General features: G+C 63.6%; 4 protein-coding genes across 9 annotated transcripts in view; 2 read left to right on the top strand and 2 right to left on the bottom strand.

Annotated features, from left to right (window-relative positions):
* LOC119564866 (immunoglobulin superfamily member 1) overlaps nt 1-17,877 on the top strand; it is a 999,687-nt gene that overhangs the window by 114,388 nt on the left and 867,422 nt on the right. The gene's annotated exons all lie outside the window — the stretch shown is intronic.
* LOC119564865 (immunoglobulin superfamily member 1) overlaps nt 1-17,877 on the top strand; it is a 798,058-nt gene that overhangs the window by 55,509 nt on the left and 724,672 nt on the right. The window lies entirely within an intron of this gene.
* On the bottom strand, nt 472-10,334 carry LOC102946445 (neuronal pentraxin-1-like). The gene is made up of 5 exons (XM_037888302.2): nt 9,143-10,334; nt 2,856-3,048; nt 1,358-1,605; nt 929-1,108; nt 472-824 (listed from the first exon to the last, which is right to left on the bottom strand). Exons 1-5 carry the CDS (start codon nt 9,692-9,694, stop codon nt 615-617), a joined length of 1,383 nt encoding a protein of 460 aa, XP_037744230.2. The 5' UTR covers nt 9,695-10,334; the 3' UTR covers nt 472-614.
* LOC102946673 (toll-like receptor 13) lies at nt 10,406-16,302 on the bottom strand. Its single transcript, XM_037888248.2, has 3 exons — nt 16,083-16,302; nt 11,728-14,722; nt 10,406-10,766 (listed from the first exon to the last, which is right to left on the bottom strand). Exons 2-3 carry the CDS (start codon nt 14,409-14,411, stop codon nt 10,604-10,606), a joined length of 2,847 nt encoding a protein of 948 aa, XP_037744176.1. The 5' UTR covers nt 14,412-14,722; nt 16,083-16,302; the 3' UTR covers nt 10,406-10,603.

The following is a 17,877-nucleotide window of genomic DNA, read 5'->3' as shown; positions in this document are numbered from 1 at the left end:
GTACTGCCAGCCCCAGGCCAACAGCCACAGCTATATACAACAGGAGAGGAAGGGGGCCTCCCAGCCCCTCTGCTCTAACCACTAGACCCCACTCTCCTCCCAGACTTGGGGAGAGAACCCAGGAGGCCTGATTCCCAGCCACACATGCAAACACTAACTAGACCCCACTCCCCTCGCTCCCAGAGGCAAGGATAGAACCCAGGAGTGCTGGCTCCCAGCCCCCCTGTCTAACCACTAGACCCCACTCCCTTCCCAGACTTGGGGAAAGAACCCAGGAGTGCTGGCTCCCAGCCCCTCCCCTGTCTAACCACTAGACCCCACTCCCCTCCCAGACTTGGGGAAAGAACCCAGGAGTGCTGGCTCCCAGCCCCCCTGTCTAACCACTAGACCCCACTCCTCTCCCAGACTTGGGGAAAGAACCCAGGCGTCCTGACTCCCAGCCCCTCACACAACTAGACCCCACTCCCCTCTCTCCCAAAGGCAAGGATAGAACCCAGGAGCCCTGGCTTCCAGCCTCCCCGTCCTTCCCCTGTTGTCATCAGTAGCCCCCACTCCACTCCCTGAGCTGAAGAGAACCCAGGCATCCGGGCCTCCAGCCCCCTGTGGGGCGGGGCTCAGTGGCAGGCATTGAAGGGCAGCTTGGCCACCCCCCCGTGCAGCTCCATGGTGCCCTCAGCCCAGGCCACGAGGTCCCCGTGGGCGTGGCCGGCGCAGGTGGCCAGCCTGTAGACCTCGCCTGGCGCCAGGACGTGGCTCCACACGTGGAAGTCGGCCAGCTCTCCGATGAAGGCCTGCGTGGCATCGAACCGGCCGCCCAGCGTGTCCTGGGGGAGGGGAGCAGAGAGGCCAGGGGTAGACCAGGGAGGGCACAAGCCACCCGACAAGGGGGCGGATGCTCTCGCCCTGGGGTGTGGGGGGGGTCTCTTACCTGCTCCTGCCCCAGGATGAAGATGCCCCCTGGCTTGATGGGGTGCCAGGGGGCCAGGTTCTCGCCGCTGCCCCGCCGCACCCCGTCCTGGTAGCTCTCCCAGACGCCGTCCCGCGTCGACCAGGTCACGCAGATGTGGTGCCACTTGGCGTCGTGGATGGCCAGGGGCAAGGTGGCAGCCTGGGGGTTGGGGCGTGGGGGGGAAAGGGTTAAGGGCAGTGCTCGCCTCTCCCCCACCGACCCCACCCACGATGGGAGGCCCCCCCGCCCAGCTCCCTGCAGCCGAGCACCCCCTGCTGAACCCCCCGTCCCGCTCCCTACAGCCCAGCGCCCCCCGCTGAGCCCCCCGCCCCACAGCCCAGTGCCCCCCTGCTGAGCTCCCTGCAGCCTCGCATCCTCTGCTGACCATGGCAGTCCCCAGCCCCACACCTTGTCATTGATGAGCAGCTCCATGGGGTTGTTGCCCCACTCAATGAGCACCAGCTCGTTGGCCTGGCCAGGCACGGAGTAGGAGAAGGGGGTGCCAACACCAGGCGCCGAGCTGGACTTGAGCCAGAGGCAGACAGTGAAGGCGAAGATCTCGTGATGCAGCGTCCGCTTCACTTTGACGTACATGTAGTTGGTGCGGAGGGGGAAGCCCACACGGAAAACCTCGTCTGGCTTCTCCGCCTTGTGCCCTAGAGGGACAAGGTCAGTGCCGGGGCGGCCAGACACAGCCAGCCCCGGGGGAGAGGGGACTCTGGCCGATAGCCAGTCAGCCATTTCCCCATGCACTGCTACATCCATCAAATCATCATTCCATCCAGCTGTTCCTTCAAGTAGCCAGCCCTCATTTCAGCCATACAGCCATCCATCCATCCATCCATCCATCCAGGTACCAGTTCATCCACCCGTTCAGTGCTCCATCCATCGATCCATCCCTCATTTCCTCATCCATCCATCCATCCATCCCTCATTTCCTCCATCCATCCATCGATCCATCCCTCATTTCCTCCATCCAGCCATCCATGTACCATTTAATCCACCCATTCAACGCTCCATCCATCCATCCAGGTACCAGTTCATCTACCCGTTCAGTGCTCCATCCATCGATCCATCCCTCATTTCCTCCATCCATCCATTGATCCATCCCTCATTTCCTCCATCCATCAATCCATCCCTCATTTCCTCCATCCATCCATTGATCCATCCCTCATTTCCTCCATCCATCAATCCATCCCTCATTTCCTCCATCCAGCCATCCATGTACAATTTAATCCACCCATTCAATGCTCCATCCATCAATCCAGTCCTCATTTCCTCCATCCATCCAGGTACCAGTTCATCTACCCGTTCAGTGCTCCATCCATCGATCCATCCCTCATTTCCACCATCCATCCAGGTACCAGTTCATCTACCCGTTCAGTGCTCCATCCATCGATCCATCCCTCATTTCAGCCATCCATCCATCCATGTATCATTTCCTCCATCCATTCAACGCTCCATCCATCCATTGATCCATCCCTCATTTCCTCCTTCCATCCTTCCATCCATCCATCCAGGTACCAGTTCATCCATCCATTCAGTGCTCCATCCATCGATCCATCCCTCATTTCCTTCATCCATCCATCCATGTAGCATTTCATCCACCCATTCAATGCTCCATCCATCCAGGTACCATTTCCTCCATCCATTCAACACTCCATCCATAGCTTCACCCATCAGTGATTCCATCCATCCATTCAATTATCAATTCAGCCATCCATAAGTCCATCCATGCAACTACCTTGCTTTGTAGCTACAATTCCACCCATCTGTCTATTCTGTTATCCCCCGTCCATCCCTGCAGCAAGTCCTATTCATCCATCCACAGCTGCAGTCTGGATCCTTCGATGCCCACCACCACCCGCTATCCATCTGTCGAAGCCCCTTCAACCCTGCCCCTCACCCTTCTCATGAGGCCCGTGGACCCTGTTCTTGTGCCAGTGCAGCTCCTCCTGGCCGTGGTGCGGCTCCTCGTGGCTGTGGTCATGGCGCTTGGTGGCGTTGAGTTTCTCTTGGATCTGATGCTCCAAAATGCTGATTTTCTTCTGCAGGGCGTCACGCAGGGAGATGGAGAACAGGGAACTGTTGCGGCTGCGCTGGGGGGTGGGGGTGGGGGTGGGAGGAGGGGACTGTGAGCAAGACCCATCATCCTCTCGGTGCCCATCTACCTTGGTATCCCGCCCCGTCCCTGCTACCCTGGATCAGCCCCATGGGCCCATCTACCCTGGTATCCCTCCCATCCCTGCTACTCTGGATCAGCCCCATGGGCCCATCTACCCTGGTATCGTGCTCCGTCCATGCTACCCTGGATCAGCCCCATGGGTCCATCTACCCTGGTATCCCACCCCGTCCCCGCTACCCTGGATCAGCCCCACGGGCCCATCTACCCTGGTATCCCGCCCCGTGCATGCTACCCTGAATCTGCTCCATGGGTCCATCTATCCTGGTATCCTGCCCCGTCCATGCTACCCTGGATCAGCCCATGGGCCCATCTACCTTGGTATCCCACCCATCCCTGCTACCCTGGATTAGCCCCATAGGCCCATCTAACCTGGTAGCCCACCCCATCTCTGCTACCCTGGATTAGCCTCATAGGCCCATCTAGTCCGGCATCCCACCCCCTGCCACCCTCCTGGATCATAGAGTCATAAATCCCAAAGCCAGGAAGGGCCAGTGTGCTCACCTACTCTGACCTGTATCACACAGGCCAGAGACCTGCCCTGCAATAATTCCTAGGGAAGACCTTTCAGAGAAATTGCCCCGCTCGACTGAAAACGTGGCCGTGATGGAGAAACCACCACGCTCCTGGGTAAATGGCGCTCACTGTCACCTTATTTCCAGTCCAACTGGGTCTTGCTTCAACCTCCAGCCAACAGATCAGGTCCTCAGCTAGATGGAAGAGCCCATTATTAAATATTTGTTCCCCCTCCATACTGGAATCAAGTCCCACCTTCCCCTTCTCGTTGTCGAGCTAAATAGCTGGAACTCCTGGCGTCTCTTGCTCTAAGGGGGGTTTTCTAATCCTTCAATCACCCCCGTGGCTCTTCTCTGCCCCCTCACCAATCGAGCAACGCTCTCCTTGGACAGGGGGCACCAGAACCGGACGCAGGAGCCCCGCAGCGTCGCCCCAGGGCCAAACCACCTCTCTGCTCCTACTCGAGATTCCCCTGGGGATGCTTCCCAGGTTCCCATTAGCCCTTTTGACCTTCGGATCACACAGGGTAGCTCAGGTTCAACTGATTGGCCGCTACGACCCACCCCCAAATCTTTTCCAGAGTTCCTGCTTTCCAGGAGAGAGCCCCCTGCCCCATCCTGGGAGTCCGGCCAGCATTTGTTCCTAGATGGATACAGGGACATTGAGCCGCGTGAAAACCCACATTGCTTGCGGCCAGTTTACCAAGCGATCCAGCCAGCTCTGTAGCTGCTCCCTGTCCTTTACGAAGTTAACCTCCGCTCTCAGCTGTCGCGTCCTCTGTAAACGTCACCAGTGACGATTTCACGTTTTCTTCCAGCTCGAAAACGTTAACTCGCCTCGGGACCAGGGCCCATCCCTGCGGGACCCCAGTAGAAACACGCCCGCTCGATGGCGACGCCCTGTTTGCAGTCACGTTTTGAGACCTAGCGTTGGCCAGTTTTTAGTCCACGTCTGTGTGGGCCGTGCTGGTTTGTAGCGGTCTGGTGTTTTTAATCAAAATGCCGTGTGCTACCGCGTGAAACGTCGCCCAGCAGTGGCGGTATATTACAACAACTCGGTTATCGTTAGCACCCAAACTTGTCGTCTCAGCCAAAAGCGAGATCAAGGCAGTTGGACAGGATCTATTTCCCATAAACCCATGCTGATTGGCTTTAAGTACATTGCCCTCCTTCAATTCTTTATTGAGTCCTGTATCAGTCACTCCATTAACTTGACACCATCAGATCAGGATTAAACAAAGACGGTGACTGGCTCGCCAACTACAAAAGCAGTTTCTCCTCCCTTGGTGTTCACACCTCAACTGCTAGAAGAGGGCCTCATCCTCCCTGATTGAACTAACCTCGTTATCCCTAGCCTGATTCTTGCTTGCATATTTATAGCTGCCTCTGGAAATTTCCACTACATGCATCTGACGAAGTGGGTATTCACCCATAAAAGCTTATGCTCCAATATGTCTATTAGTCTATAAGGTGCCACAGGACTCTTTGCCGCTTTTACAGATCCAGACTAACATAGCTACCCCTCTGATACTTGACTCCATTAACTTGCTAGGGATTGATGTCAGACCGACAGGCCTGGAACTGCCCGGGGTCATATGCTTTATGCTTTTTAAATAGTGGCACATTAGGTTTCTTCCAGTCTTATGCAACTTTCCCAGTGCTCCAAGACTTACTGGAAATCAACATTAATGGTGCAGAGAGCACCTCAGCTAGCTCTTTTAAAACTCTTGGTTGCAAGTTATCTGGATCTGCTGATTTTAAAAGTCTAACTGTAGTTGCTGCTGTTTACCATCCTCCTGAGATACTAGTGGAATGGAAAGTATGGTATCATATGATAGGCCATCATCTATTTTTCCTCAAATACACAACAGAAATATTTGTTGAACAATTCTACCTTTTCTGCTTTATTGTTCATAATTCTACCATTTCCATCTAGAAATGGACCAATTCCATTGCCAGGATTCTTTTTATATTTAATATACTTAAAAAAACCTTCCTTCTTTTTGCACCTAACTCTTCTGGACATAGACAGTTACTTCTGTCTCTTTGCTTCCCTTATCAATTTTCTACAATTCATAGTTTCTGATTTATATTCATTATTGTCAGCTTCTCCTTTGCTTCTGATTTATATTCATTATTGTCAGCTTCTCCTTTGCTTCTGATTTATATTCATTACTATCAACTTCCCCATTGCTTCTGATTTATATGCATTACTATGAGCTTCCCCTATCTTCTAGTTGTTATACCTATCAACCTCGCTATCTGCCTTCACTTCCGCTCTAAGGTTGTGTTGTTAACCAGCACAGCCTTCTTCCTCAGCTGTGGTTTTTGGCCTTCTGATTTAGTGTTCTTAGGCAATTTCCAATGATCATTCACATTTTTCTGATTAAATTCTTCCTTCCAGCTCATTTGGCTTATAATTATTTTCAGCTTTGGACTCTGGACTTTACTCTGTTTGCACATTATGAATACCATAAAGCCTGGGTCCCTTGTACCAGAGCCATCATTAATGTCTAGCTCCGTGATCAGTTCCTCATTCTTTGTTAGGATGAAATTTTATCCAGAATTCCCCCATGTCGGTGGCTACAGCATTTGAGATAGGAAATTGTCAACTAAGATGTTGAGAAATTCCCAGAATGATTTTGTGTTGGCAGCACATGGCCTCCAGCGTACGTTAGCCAAATTGAAGCCCCAGTGATCATGCAGCTTTTGTTCCTATACATTATAGGGGACATAAGTTGTTGTTCACTCTGGTCCCTAGTGTGATTTGAGGGGCCTGTAGCAGACTCCAACTAATAACCCTTCTTGTTCTTTATCTGTTAGGCCATTGATCCCAAAGCGTAGATCATTTCCTTCCGCGTTGAGGCGGAAACAGGGCATGCCATTGGTGACGTGGATTTCCCTTTCATCCACCAGGTTTCAGTGATACCAGCTAGACCACCCATATGCGAGCAAGGCCAGAGCCTCTTGGTTGTTACCCAGGCGCCGAGCTTTGCTATACAGGCAACTCAAGGCTTTTTCTCCCCTCGCAGCCTTTGCTTCATTATTTTTTCCCTCAGAATCCTGATTTTGGGAGAAGCTCCTCCGCTAGGCCTCACTCCCCTCCCACCATGCTCTGGGGGCAGGCCGGCCGGAGCCGTCAAGCAGAGATCTAACCCAGCCGGACGCAACATTAAGGGAGACCCCCCGAGACCCGCCTGGCCTGGTATTTAGGCCCGGTGCCCAGCTGAGGCCCTGATCTCCTCCTCCAACACCCCTGTCATGGGGGAGGAGGGAGATCTGACCCCTTCCCCGCACGAGCCAGGCTGTTTATGTTTCCCAGATGCGCTAAGAAGGGACAAGCAGGAAGGAAGAAGCCAAGGGGGTTTATATTTAGCTGAATGCTGCGTCTGGGACCCGAGCTGCTCCCGCTAATCCATCCCCCTCCTCCCACCCAGGTGCCGCAAACCCACTGATGCCCACTGAGCAGCCTTTGTACAGTGCTGGGGGGCAGGCAGGCTGATCCTCATTGAGACCCTACTCCCCTCTCCAAGGAGAGACCCCAGGAGTCCTGACTCCCAGCTGCCCTTCCTCTACGTGGGGCACGAATATTCAGTAACGGACTCTCCCCTGTAGCAGAGGAAGGTCGAGCCCGATCCCAGGGCTGGAAGTTGAAGCGAGACACATTCCCGAGGGAAACAATGTGCACATTTCTCACGGGGAGAGGAACTAACCAGGGGACGACGGGCCGGGCGCGCGGTGGATTCTCCCTCGCCGGCAGCGCTGGGCTGTTTCTCTGAACGCTCGGCCCCGGGAACAGCTGGGGGCCGGCCTCGGGCCGGTGCTGTGCAGGAGCTCAGACGACCTGACCACAACAGTCCCTGCTGGCCTTGGAGCTGCGACTCTAACCACTAGACCCCACTCCCGTCTCTTGCGCCTTGAGGAATGGGGCACGGGGCCTTGGCCCTCTAGGGGGCGCCAGCTCTGATTTGCTCCAGGGCAGGTGTGCTGGCTCAGGGGGGCGGGGAATGGGGCTTGGGGCCTGTCCCCTCTAGGGGGCAATGGCTCCCATGAGGCCCCAGGGCAGGGACTGGCTGGCTCAGGGGGGCGGGGAATGGGGCTCAGGGCCTGTCCCCTCTAGGGGGCGCCGACTCCCACCTGGCCCCAGGGCAGGGACTGGCTGGCTGCATCCCAGGACCCTATGGAATATGTTAGTCTTCCAGAACGGTCCCAGTAATTCAAGGACAAAGGGGTCTTAACTGGGGTCTTGGCAGATGGTCTTGAAATAGGATCAATCAGGTAATTCCTCCGGGCTCGGATTTGGGGGCTGTTTCTACTTAATTAGTTAAAGCCGGAGGCAGGGGGCTGGGAGCCTGGACTCCTGGGTTCTATCCCTGGCTCTGGGAGGGGGGTGGGGGCTAGTGGTCACAGGGGGGTGGGGGCAGCAGGCCATGAGGTTCCTAATTGGGGGAGGGATAAGAGAGGTTGAGATGATGGAGGAAGGGGTGGGGGGTGTAAACTGAGATAATGGGGGAGGGGCTGGGCAAGCAATGGCGAAGGATGCAGGGGGATGGGGTCGGGGGCTGACCCTACCCTATCATAGGGGGTGATCCTGCCGCAGGGTGAGAAGGGAGGTTATGGGGGTGACAGTTGGGGACTGATAGGGTGGGGTGGGGGGGAGGAGGCTGCTCCTTGAGCCACTGCAGTATTTAGGGAGGAGGTGGCTGGGGCGTGTGTGGGGGGGGTGAATGGGGCCCCACAGTATCTGCTGATGCTCCAGCCCCTCCTAGAATGAGTCCAGAGTGTGGAGGGGGGGCACTGGTGGGGGGCAGATGATAGGGGTCAGTGGGCAAAGGGGACAGGTTAATAGGCAGGGCCTGGGGTCGCTGCGGAAGGTAAGAGGGGGAGGCAAAGGGGTGGGATGGGTCCATGGGAAGGGGATGGGGGTCAATGGTTGGGGTGTGGGGGGAGCTGGGGGATCAGTGAGGAGGAGGGTTCAGTGGGAGTGGTCGGGAGGGCTGGGGGTAAATGGGAGAGGGACTGGGGGTCAGTGAGGAGGGGGAGTCAATGGCTGGGGGTCAGTGACGGGGTGGGGGGTGGAAGGGTTGGTTGGTGCCGCGGGGGGGGGGGGGGCCTGGGGGTCAGTGAGAAGGGGGTTGATGGGAGGGTTGGGAGGAGGGGGTAAATGGGAGAGGGACTGGGGGTCAGTGAGGAGGGGGAGTCAATGGCTGGGGGCGCTGGGGGTCAGTGAGGGGGTGGGGGGTGGAAGGGTTGGTTGGTGCCGCCGGGGGGGGGGGGGGCTGGGGGTCAGTGAGGAGAAGGGTTGAAGAGAGGGTTGGGGGGCCTGGGGGTCAGTGAGGAGGGGGGTGGATGAGAGGGTTGGGGGGCGGGGGTCAGTGAGGAGGGAGGTTGATGGTGGGGGGGGCTGGGGGTCAGCGAGGAGAGGGTTGATGGGAGGGTTGGGGTGGTGGGGGTTAGTGGGGGGGTTGTTGGCTGGGGGGCCAATCCCCCTCTTACCTGGAGGTGCTCCAGCCTCTCCTTGAGCGACTCCAGCATGCGCTCCAGCTGGGGGGCGCCGGCGGGCACCTCCCGGGGGGGGTCCTCCATGGTGTTGGGGGTGGCGCTGGCCTTGCGGAAGGCGGCCTCGCTCCCGGCTCCACCCAGGGACTCGGGGTGCTCGCGGTGCCCGAAGTGGGGGTACTCGTTCTCCCGGCCGGCCCCCTCCCGGTGCCCGTGGCTCAGGTTGTCCTCGTGCCCGCCCAGCCCGGGCTCCCCGCCCGCCCGGCCCTCGCACCGGCTCAGCTTGGCCGTCAGCTCCCGCACCGTCTCCCGCTGGTCCAGGATGGTCTCCTTCTGGTGCACCACCGTCTCCCGCAGGTGCAGGATGGTCTCTTTGGCCTCCTCCAGCGTGCCCGCCCAGTGCCCCCCGGCCCGCGGCTGTGGGGCCTGCTGGCAGCCCGTCTCCAGCTCCAGGGGCATGGGGCTGCAGACGAACTTGGGCAGGGCATACTCCCCCCTGCCGCCGGGCACCCAGCAGAGGGCCCAGAGGAGAGCCCAGGCCAGCCGCATCCCGGCACCCGCCGGACCCCTCGCCACCGCCCCAGCCTTCCTCCCACGGAGGTGCCTGGACGATCTGTGCCCGCGGCCGCTTGGCTCGGCGAGCAGCTGGGACTTTTCTTTTTCTCGCCACTCCCCCCCCCACTACTGTCCCGTCTGCCTTGATTTCCCAAATCCCCTGGTGATGGGCGGAGGGTGCCCGTCTCCCCGGAGACGGGGGAATTAGACAGGCAGGTTAATGGGCTTAAGGAGTCGTGGCAAAGCTCCCCCCACCCCTCCGCCTCTGGCAACGGGACCCAGGCGTCCTACAGCCAAGCTGGCAGGTGTCAGGGGCTTTTGGCAGCTCAAAGGATGGTAAGGAACTGGGAGGGATTTAGGGAGGGGAAATGACACGCCGGGACACTGGGGATGAGCCCCCAGCACGGCGCGAGAGGGGGTGCACGCCCAGACCCAAGTGCAGCTTCCCTGGGATCGATCCGGAGTCACCCCTGACTGCAGTGGGGACAGCACCGGGTTCTGATCTCTGCTATCCCAGGGTCGATCCGGAGTCACACCTGACTGCACGGGGGGCAGGGTTCGGTTCTGATCTCAGCCCCCTGGAGTCAATCCGGAGCCACCCCTGACTGCACTGGAGTTAGTCCAGATTTGCACCAGGGGGCCATGGGCCAGTTAAGCCCTCCCCCCGTACCCCCCCCCCCCCAAGCCATGGGCTGTTGGCTATAACACAGGAAACAATCCAGCTTTATTCTGTAGAGCACCTACATACATGGTGGTGGGGGTCACTGCCCCCTGCTGGCTGGAACAAGCCCCGCACGCCGCTGTGTCATCGTCCTCGTACCGCTCCAGGCTGAGGGGGAGTCTCGGACAGCACCGGCTGCAGAGGCTGGGGTGTGGTTCTCTCCCCGCAGCCCCCGGCTGGGGTTACTCGGCCAGGTTGAACTGCACCATCCCCCCGGCTTCCTCGCCGGCCCCCAGGGCCTCCCGCAGCTGGGTCCAGAAGACGGCCTGGGCCTCAGGCTGCTCCGGCCAGTGCAGGTAGCTGCCCTGCTTCACCAGCCTCCGCAGGCGGTGGTAGGGGGAGAGGCTGCGGGGGCGAGAGGCCGAGATCTGAGCCCCGGGGCCCACGGCACAGGGCACCCGCTCCCCACGGCTCCCCCGGGAGCTCCCCCCGCAGCCACCTCCCTTCCACTCCCCACAGCTCCCCCCGCAGCCAGCGCCCCCCTCCCGCTCCCCACGGCGCCCCCGGGAGCTCCCCCCGCAGCCGGCGCCCCCCTCCCACTCCCCACAGCTCCCCCCGCAGCCAGCTCCCTCCCACTCCCCACAGCTCCCCCCGCAGCTAGCGCCCCCCTCCCGCTCCCCAAGGCGCCCCCGGGAGCTCCCCCCGCAGCCAGCTCCCTCCCACTCCCCACAGCTCCCCCCGCAGCTAGCGCCCCCCTCCCGCTCCCCACGGCACCCCTGGGAGCTCCCCCTGCAGCCAGCACCCGTCCCGCTCCCCATGGCGCCCCCGGGAGCTCCCCCCGCAGCCAGCTCCCTCCCACTCCCCACAGCTCCTCCCACAGCCAGCGCCCCCCTCCCGCTCCCCACGGCACCCCCGGGAGCTCCCCCCGCAGGCAGCACCCGGCCCGCTCCCCATGGCGCCCCCGGGAGCTCCCCCCGCAGCCAGCACCCCTCCTGTTCCCCACGGTGCCCCCGGGAGCTCCCCCTGTTGCCAGCCCCCCCCACGGCTCCCCACAGCACCCCCGGGAGCTCCCCCCGCAGCCAGCTCCCCCCTGCTCCCCACAGCACCCCCGGGAGCTCCCCCCACAGCTAGCCCCCCTCCCGGCTCCCCGCAGTGCCCCCGGGAGCTCCCCCCGCAGCCAGCTCCCCCCTCCCGCTCCCCACAGCGCTCCCGGGAGCTCCCCCCGCAGCCAACCCCCCTCCCGCTCCCCACGGCACCCCCGGGAGCTCCCCCCGCAGCCAGCTCCCCCCTCCCGGCTCCCCGCAGCGCCCCCGGCTGGGAGAGGTGGGGCCGGGCTAGCCGCGCGCCCCCGCCGGGGGAGCCTCACCGGTAGTTGGGGATGTCCTCGAGGAAGACGACGACCAGCGGGTCGCGGCCCTGGTCGTAGGTGCGGGCGCAGGCCAGCTGGATCTCCAGCGAGCACCACTCGCTCTCCAGGGCGCGGGCACTCAGCAGGCACAGGGCCTTGCGGCTGCTGCTCACCCCCTGCTGCACGTTGTCCAGGTAATAGGCCCCGGGGGCGAAGTCGCGGGGCCCGAAGCAGAGCCGGAGCCGGGGCCGCCCTTCCTCCTCCAGCTTGGCCAGCAGCGTGCGCACCACCCAGGCCTCGTCCTCGGGGCAGCAGGAGACGTAGGCGTCGAACTGGTAGCCCCGCCGGTCCCGCCGCAGCCGGCCCCGGCCCCAGGCCCGCAGCAGGTAGTAGCCGTAGCGCAGGGTCCAGCCCAGCTTGGCCCCGGCCAGGGACCCCGCCAGCGCCAGGAAGGTGGCGGCGAACGACCCCGCGAAGAAGACCGCGCCCAGGTCCGCCCAGCAGAAGGCGAGATCGTGGGCTTGGAAGAGCCCCTGGCTCACGCCGGGCCCCAGGCAGAGGTAGGAGCCCAGCAGGGCCACCTGGACCCCCGGCTCCGCCGCCGACCAGTTCTGGAACCAGGCGTTCTCGCAGGAGCAGGCCAAGGGGTTGCCGGCCACGTCCAGGTAGCGCAGCGCGGGCAGGTGGGCCAGCGGGGCCCGGCTCACGTTCCGCAGCCCGTTCTCCCGCAGCGAGAGCCACTCCAGGGAGGCCAGGCTGGAGAAGACCTCGCCGGGCAGGTCCCGGAGGGAGCTGCCGTCCAGCCGGAGCCGCCGCAGGCCGGCCAGGCCTCGGAAGAGCCCCGGGTGGAGGCTGAAGGACCCTTCCCGGCCGGGGTAGATGTTGGAGAGATCCAGGGAGCGGAGGCCGGCCAAGGGAGCCAGCGAGAGGTTGAGGAAGACGCCGCTGGGGTTGTCCCTCAGGCTGAGCTCCTGGAGGTTCCCCAGCCCTTGGAAGAGTTTGGAGGGCAGCCGGACGGGGGGCCGGGCCTCCTGCGAGCTGAGATCCAGGCCCCGCAGGGCCGGCAGGCCGGCGAAGGGGGCGGGCGAGTCGTACTTGCAGTAGGCCAGGAGGCGGTTGCGGCTGAGGTCCAGGGTCTCCAGGGCCTTCAGGCCCAGGAAGGAGCCCTGGGAGAGTTTGTAGAGGCCGTTCTGGGCCAGCGAGAGGTGGCGGAGGGAGGTGAGACCCTTGAAAGCCCCTTTCTGGAGGGTGAGGATGCGGTTGCCGGAGAGCAGCAGGGTGCGGAGATGGTGGAGGCTCAGGAAGGCAGAGGTCTTGATGTACTGGAGGTTGTTGTCGCTCAGGTCCAGGGTCTCCAGCTTGCGGGTGTAGGCAAAGGTGTCGCGGGTGACGGCCGCCAGCTGGCAGCCCTGCAGAAGCAAGGTCTTCAGGGAGGTCATGCCCAGAAAGGACCCCTTGTAGACGTAGGTCAGGCGGTTCCTGGACAGGTCCAGGTAGGCCAAGCTGCCAAGGGGCTGGAAGACGCGGTCTTCCAGCTTGGTGAGGTGGTTGCGCCGCAGGACGAGGACCCGGAGCCAGGGCAGCGACCCGCCCCAGGCACTCTGCTTCAGCTGCCTGACCTTGCACTTGTCCAGCGAGAGGGACTCCAGCCGGGGGAACGAGCGGAAGACGCCCCCCTCCAGCGGGCTCAGCGGGGTGGTGGACAGGTCCAGCCAGGTCAGGTTGGTGCAAGCGCCCAGTTGGCCCAGCCGGGACGGCGGGAGCTTGGAGTGTTTGATGTCCAGGGTGGTCAGCGCCGGCAGGCTCCCCAAGACCTGGCAGGCCAGCCCCAGGTCCGCGTCCAGCGCCGGGCGCATGCTGGACCAGTGCAGGGCTGTGAGGTTGGGCAGCGGCAGGCCCAGGAGGTAGGAGATGTTGAGGGGGTTTTCGTCCAAACTCAGCTCCTCCAGGCCGGGCACGGCGCCGAAGGAACCGGCCTCCAGCCGACTCATGTTGTTGTGGGTCAGGTTGAGAGAGCGTAGGCCGGGCAGGGAGCAGTGGGCGAGGTCCAGCCAGGCGATGCTGTTGTTCCTCAGGTTGAGGTCCCGCAGGAAGGGCATAGAGAGCAGGCCGGGGCCAGGGCACGGGGCGGAGATCCGGTTGGAGTCCAGGTCAAGGAGGGAGAGGTTGGCCAAGCCGCTGGCGACCGCGGCCACCTCCTGGAGCCGGGAGAGCTGATTGTGGGGCAGGTGGAGCTCCTGCAGACCGGGCTGGGCCACCAGGGCGGCAGGGTGGAGGGCGGCCAGGGCGTTGCCCCTCAGAAGCAGGACCCGCAGGCCCGTCAGCCCTGCCAGCGCCGCGGGGCCCAGGGCCGCCAGCCGGTTCTGGCTGAGGTCCAGCAGCTCCAGCTCCTGCAGGCCCTGGAAGGCGCCGATCTGCAGGGCGTGGAGGCGGTTGAGGTCGAGCCGCAGCTCCCGCAGGCGGGGCAGGTGGGTGAAGGTGGCGGGCGCCAGGTCCTGCAGGGCATTCTGGGAGGCGTTGAGCCAGAGGGTGGAGTTGGGCAGCGGGGCGATGGCCGGGCCCAGCTGGGTGATGCCGCGCCCGGCGCAGCTGGCGTAGCCTGGCAGCTCGTAGGGCAGCTGGCACCAGGCAAAGCCGAAGGCGCTGGCACGGCGGGCACAGATGACGGCTGCAAGGAGCCAGAGGGGCAGGGCCAGGGGCATGGCGGGGGGAGGGGGCTGTGTGTGCTGCCCTCTGCTGGTTGTGTGTGTGCGCCTGGGACTGGCACTGCCCCCTGCTGGCACAGCACAGAACACGCCCTGCTTACGCCCCCCACCCCACCCGCTGACCCTCGCACCCAGTGACCTCCACCCACCCCCGGCAGCGAGTGACCTGGGGCCGGGGCTTCTAGCTACACCCCCCCCCCCCCCCACTCCCAAGGATTGCCTCCCCAATCCGATGGCAGGCGCTTTAAAAGATCCCCCGTTTCCTGCTCCCGGCTGGGGCTGAGCCGAGCGACCCGGCACACAGACACCTGTAACGAGAAAAACAAATTGCACTCCCGTCACTAGTGATTAGAGGCGCGGAGGGGGGCGGGGGGGGGGCTGGAAGCCCGGACTCCTGGGTTCTCTCCCCAGCTCAGGGAGGAGAGTGGGGTCTAGTGGTTAGAGGGGGACTGGGTTCTGTTCCCTCAGCTAACACCAACTGAGTGTGACCTCACAGGGTCAGACGTAATTTCTCCATTTCATTTCCCTTCTGCAAAGCCGGGCACAGGAAATTCGCTCTGCAGCCCGGAGGTCCGTGGACTCAGAGAGCTAATGACCGGAAAGGGCTTAAAGCCGGGCTAAGCAGGGGCAGCATTGGCATCCGCCCCAGGGCGGGGACAGGCTGGCTCAGGCGGGTGGGGAATGGGGCACGGGGCCTTTCCCTCTAGGGGGCACCGGCTCCCATCCGGTCCCAGAGCAGGGGCTGGCTGGCTCAGGGGGGCAGGGAATGGGGCCCGGGGCCTGTTCTCTCTAGGGGGCGCTGGCTCCCATCCGGCAGCAGGTGCCCTACCTCGTGTCTATTTTGGGGCCCATGCATGCTGAGCTCAGCCCTGCTCCCAGGTGCCCCTGGGGCATGAACCGTGCCCCCGCCCCCCCATCACCGGGAGAGAGGCCAAGGTCCGCCTGGGCCTTTGGTACAGAGCCCCTTGTGCCCCCGAGATGGGGTGCCCCCGGGGAAGGACTGGGGGGAGCTATGCTGTGGGGGGGTCTGTTGGGGGGGGCATAGATAATGGCTGCCTCCTGGCCAGGCTGGAGGGGTTGGGGGGGGGGGGGGGTGTCTTTGGATGCAATTGTGCCCCCTAGTGGCAGGAAATCGCAGCTGCTGATCCCCCCCCCTGCCCCCCCCCCCCCCCCCGCCACTCTTCGCTCTACCTTTCTTGTGGTTGCAAACGAAACCATCTCTGGGAACTGAGTCGTCGTCCCCCACCCACGCTGCCGCCACCCCCCCACCCCCCCCCCGCCAGGGCTCTGACCCAGCACCCCGAGGGACACTGTCAGCCGGGGTGCCACCTGCTGGAGCTGGTGACTTAGGGGGGAGTGAGTCGGGGGGGGGTCTCAGCTGGGGGATGGGCTGCCCAGGGGCCTCCGTGGTCTGGGTTGAAGCTGTCCCATCCTTGCTGCGGGGGGAAGGTGGGGGGGGGGGGGATTGGGGGCATCTATGGGCCTGCAAGTGCATGGTGGGAGGGGGGATGTCTATGTGACCAGACCCCCAACTTGGCTGGTGCCCTCACTCCCGACCCGCAGCCCCCTGCTAGCCCAGCCCTGAGCTCCTGCCCTCCCCTGCCCCCCCCCCCCCAGCTCTGCTGGTGCCCCTCACTCCCGACCCGCAGCCCCCTGCCTCTCTCTCACCTGCGATCTCAGGGCTCAGACTTTCGGCACCACCTGTCCCGACTCCTGGGATGAGTCAAAACTTGTCTCCGGGCGTCACTGGCCGCTACTTCCTCACTGTGCAACGCGCCGACACCATCAGAAACTTGCTGCGGAAATTGCAGCACCCAGGCGTATGCGCAGGGTGTGCCAAAGGGGGCGCCCTCCCCCACAGGGGTCACTGACCGCCACTGAGCCTCTCCCCGCCCCGCTCCCCGCAGCCCAGCGCCCCCCACTGAGCCCCCCGCCCCGCAGCCCAGCGCCCCCTGCTCAGCCCCCCGCCCCGCTCCCCGCAGCCCAGCGCCCCCCGCTGAGCCCCCCGCCCCGCTCCCCGCAGCCCAGCGCCCCCCGCTGAGCCCCCCCGCCCCACTCCCCGCAGCCCAGCGCCCCCTGCTGAGCCCCCCGCCCCGCTCCCCGCAGCCCAGCGCCCCCCACTGAGCCCCCCGCCCCGCTCCCCGCGGCCCAGCGCCCCCTGCTGAGCCCCCCGCCCCGCTCCCCGCAGCCTAGCGCCCCCTCCTGAGCCCCCTGCCCTGCTCCCCGCAGCCCCCCGCCCCGCTCCCCGCAGCCCAGCGCCCCCTGCTGAGCCCCCCGCCCCGCTCCCCGCAGCCCCCCGCCCCGCTCCCCGCAGCCCAGCGCCCCCTGCTGAGCCCCCCGCCCCGCTCCCTTCAGCCCAGCGCCCCCTGCTCAGCCCCCCGCCCCGCTCCCCGCAGCCCAGCGCCCCCTGCTGAGCCCCCCCGCCCCGCTCCCCGCAGCCCAGCGCCCCTGCTCAGCCCCCCGCCCCGCTCCCTTCAGCCCAGCGCCCCCTGCTCAGCCCCCCGCCCCGCTCCCTTCAGCCCAGCGCCCCCTGCTCAGCCCCCCGCCCCGCTCCCCAGCGCCCACTGCTGAGCCCCCGGCCCCGCTCCCTTCAGCCCAGCGCCCCCTGCTGAGCCCCCCGCCCCGCTCCCCGCAGCCCAGTGGCCCCTAGCGCCATGCTGGGGCATTGGGGCCAACCCTGACTGCTGGGGAGCTGCAGTGGCAGGGCGTGGGCAGCAGGGGGCAGTCTGACCCCAGGCTCCAGGCTGAGCCCGAGACAATCCAAATCCAGGCTGTGAGATTGCGGGGGCCGGAGAGATGCTGGCCGCAGTCCCATGGGAACGGGGAGCCCAGAGCACCGTGGACGTGCCTGGGAGCCCAGCCAGCCCCGGGGGGGAGAGGGAGGGGAGATGCTGCTAACGCCAGATCCGGAGGTGGGGACGGGGTCACGCAGACCTGGGGGTGAGGCGGGCACCAGGAATCCAGGGAAGTGGAGGCTTCAGCAGACACGTCTTTGCGTCTGGAACCGGATCAGGGAACCCAGGGAGTGGAGATGGGGGAAGAGAGGGTGATTGCCCCTCACTTCCGACCCGCAGCCCCCTACTAGCCCAGCCCTGGGCTCCCCCACCCCAGTCCTGCCGCTGCCCGTCACTCCTGACCCCCAGTCCCCACTGCACATCTGAGACATATGTTACAATGACCATTCATATTTGGCCACTGACCTTAGTACTTAGAAGGGAGAGCGCCCCCTGCAGAGCCCCCCGCCCCGCTCGCCACAGCCCAGCGCCCCCTGCAGAGCCCCCCGCCCCACAGCCCAGCGACCCCTGCAGAGCCCCCCGCCCCGCTCCCCGCAGACCAGCGCCCCCTGCAGAGCCCCCCGCTCCGCGCAGCCCAGCGCGCCCTGCTGACCCCTCCACCCCGCTCCCCGCAGCCCAGCGCCCCCTGCAGAGCCCCCCGCCCCACAGCCCAGCGCTCCCTGCAGAGC

The sequence above is a fragment of the Chelonia mydas genome, chromosome 23 (genome assembly GCF_015237465.2).
Source record: "Chelonia mydas isolate rCheMyd1 chromosome 23, rCheMyd1.pri.v2, whole genome shotgun sequence".
NCBI classification, from domain to species: Eukaryota; Metazoa; Chordata; order Testudines; family Cheloniidae; genus Chelonia; species Chelonia mydas.
This window is presented reverse-complemented; position numbering and strand designations above follow the sequence as displayed.

Coding starts and splice junctions, on each gene's coding strand:
- LOC102946445 (XM_037888302.2), bottom strand. CDS start 9,694: ATGCGGCTGGCCTGGGCTCTCCTCTGGGCCCTCTGCTGGGTGCCCGGC. Junction 1,606..2,855: donor CCACGGGCCTCATGAGAAGG/GTGAGGGGCAGG, acceptor TTGTCCCTCTAG/GGCACAAGGCGGAGAAGCCA. Junction 825..928: donor TCATCCTGGGGCAGGAGCAG/GTAAGAGACCCC, acceptor CCCCTCCCCCAG/GACACGCTGGGCGGCCGGTT.
- LOC102946673 (XM_037888248.2), bottom strand. CDS start 14,411: ATGCCCCTGGCCCTGCCCCTCTGGCTCCTTGCAGCCGTCATCTGTGCC. Junction 10,767..11,727: donor GAGGACATCCCCAACTACCG/GTGAGGCTCCCC, acceptor TCGCCCCCGCAG/CCTCTCCCCCTACCACCGCC.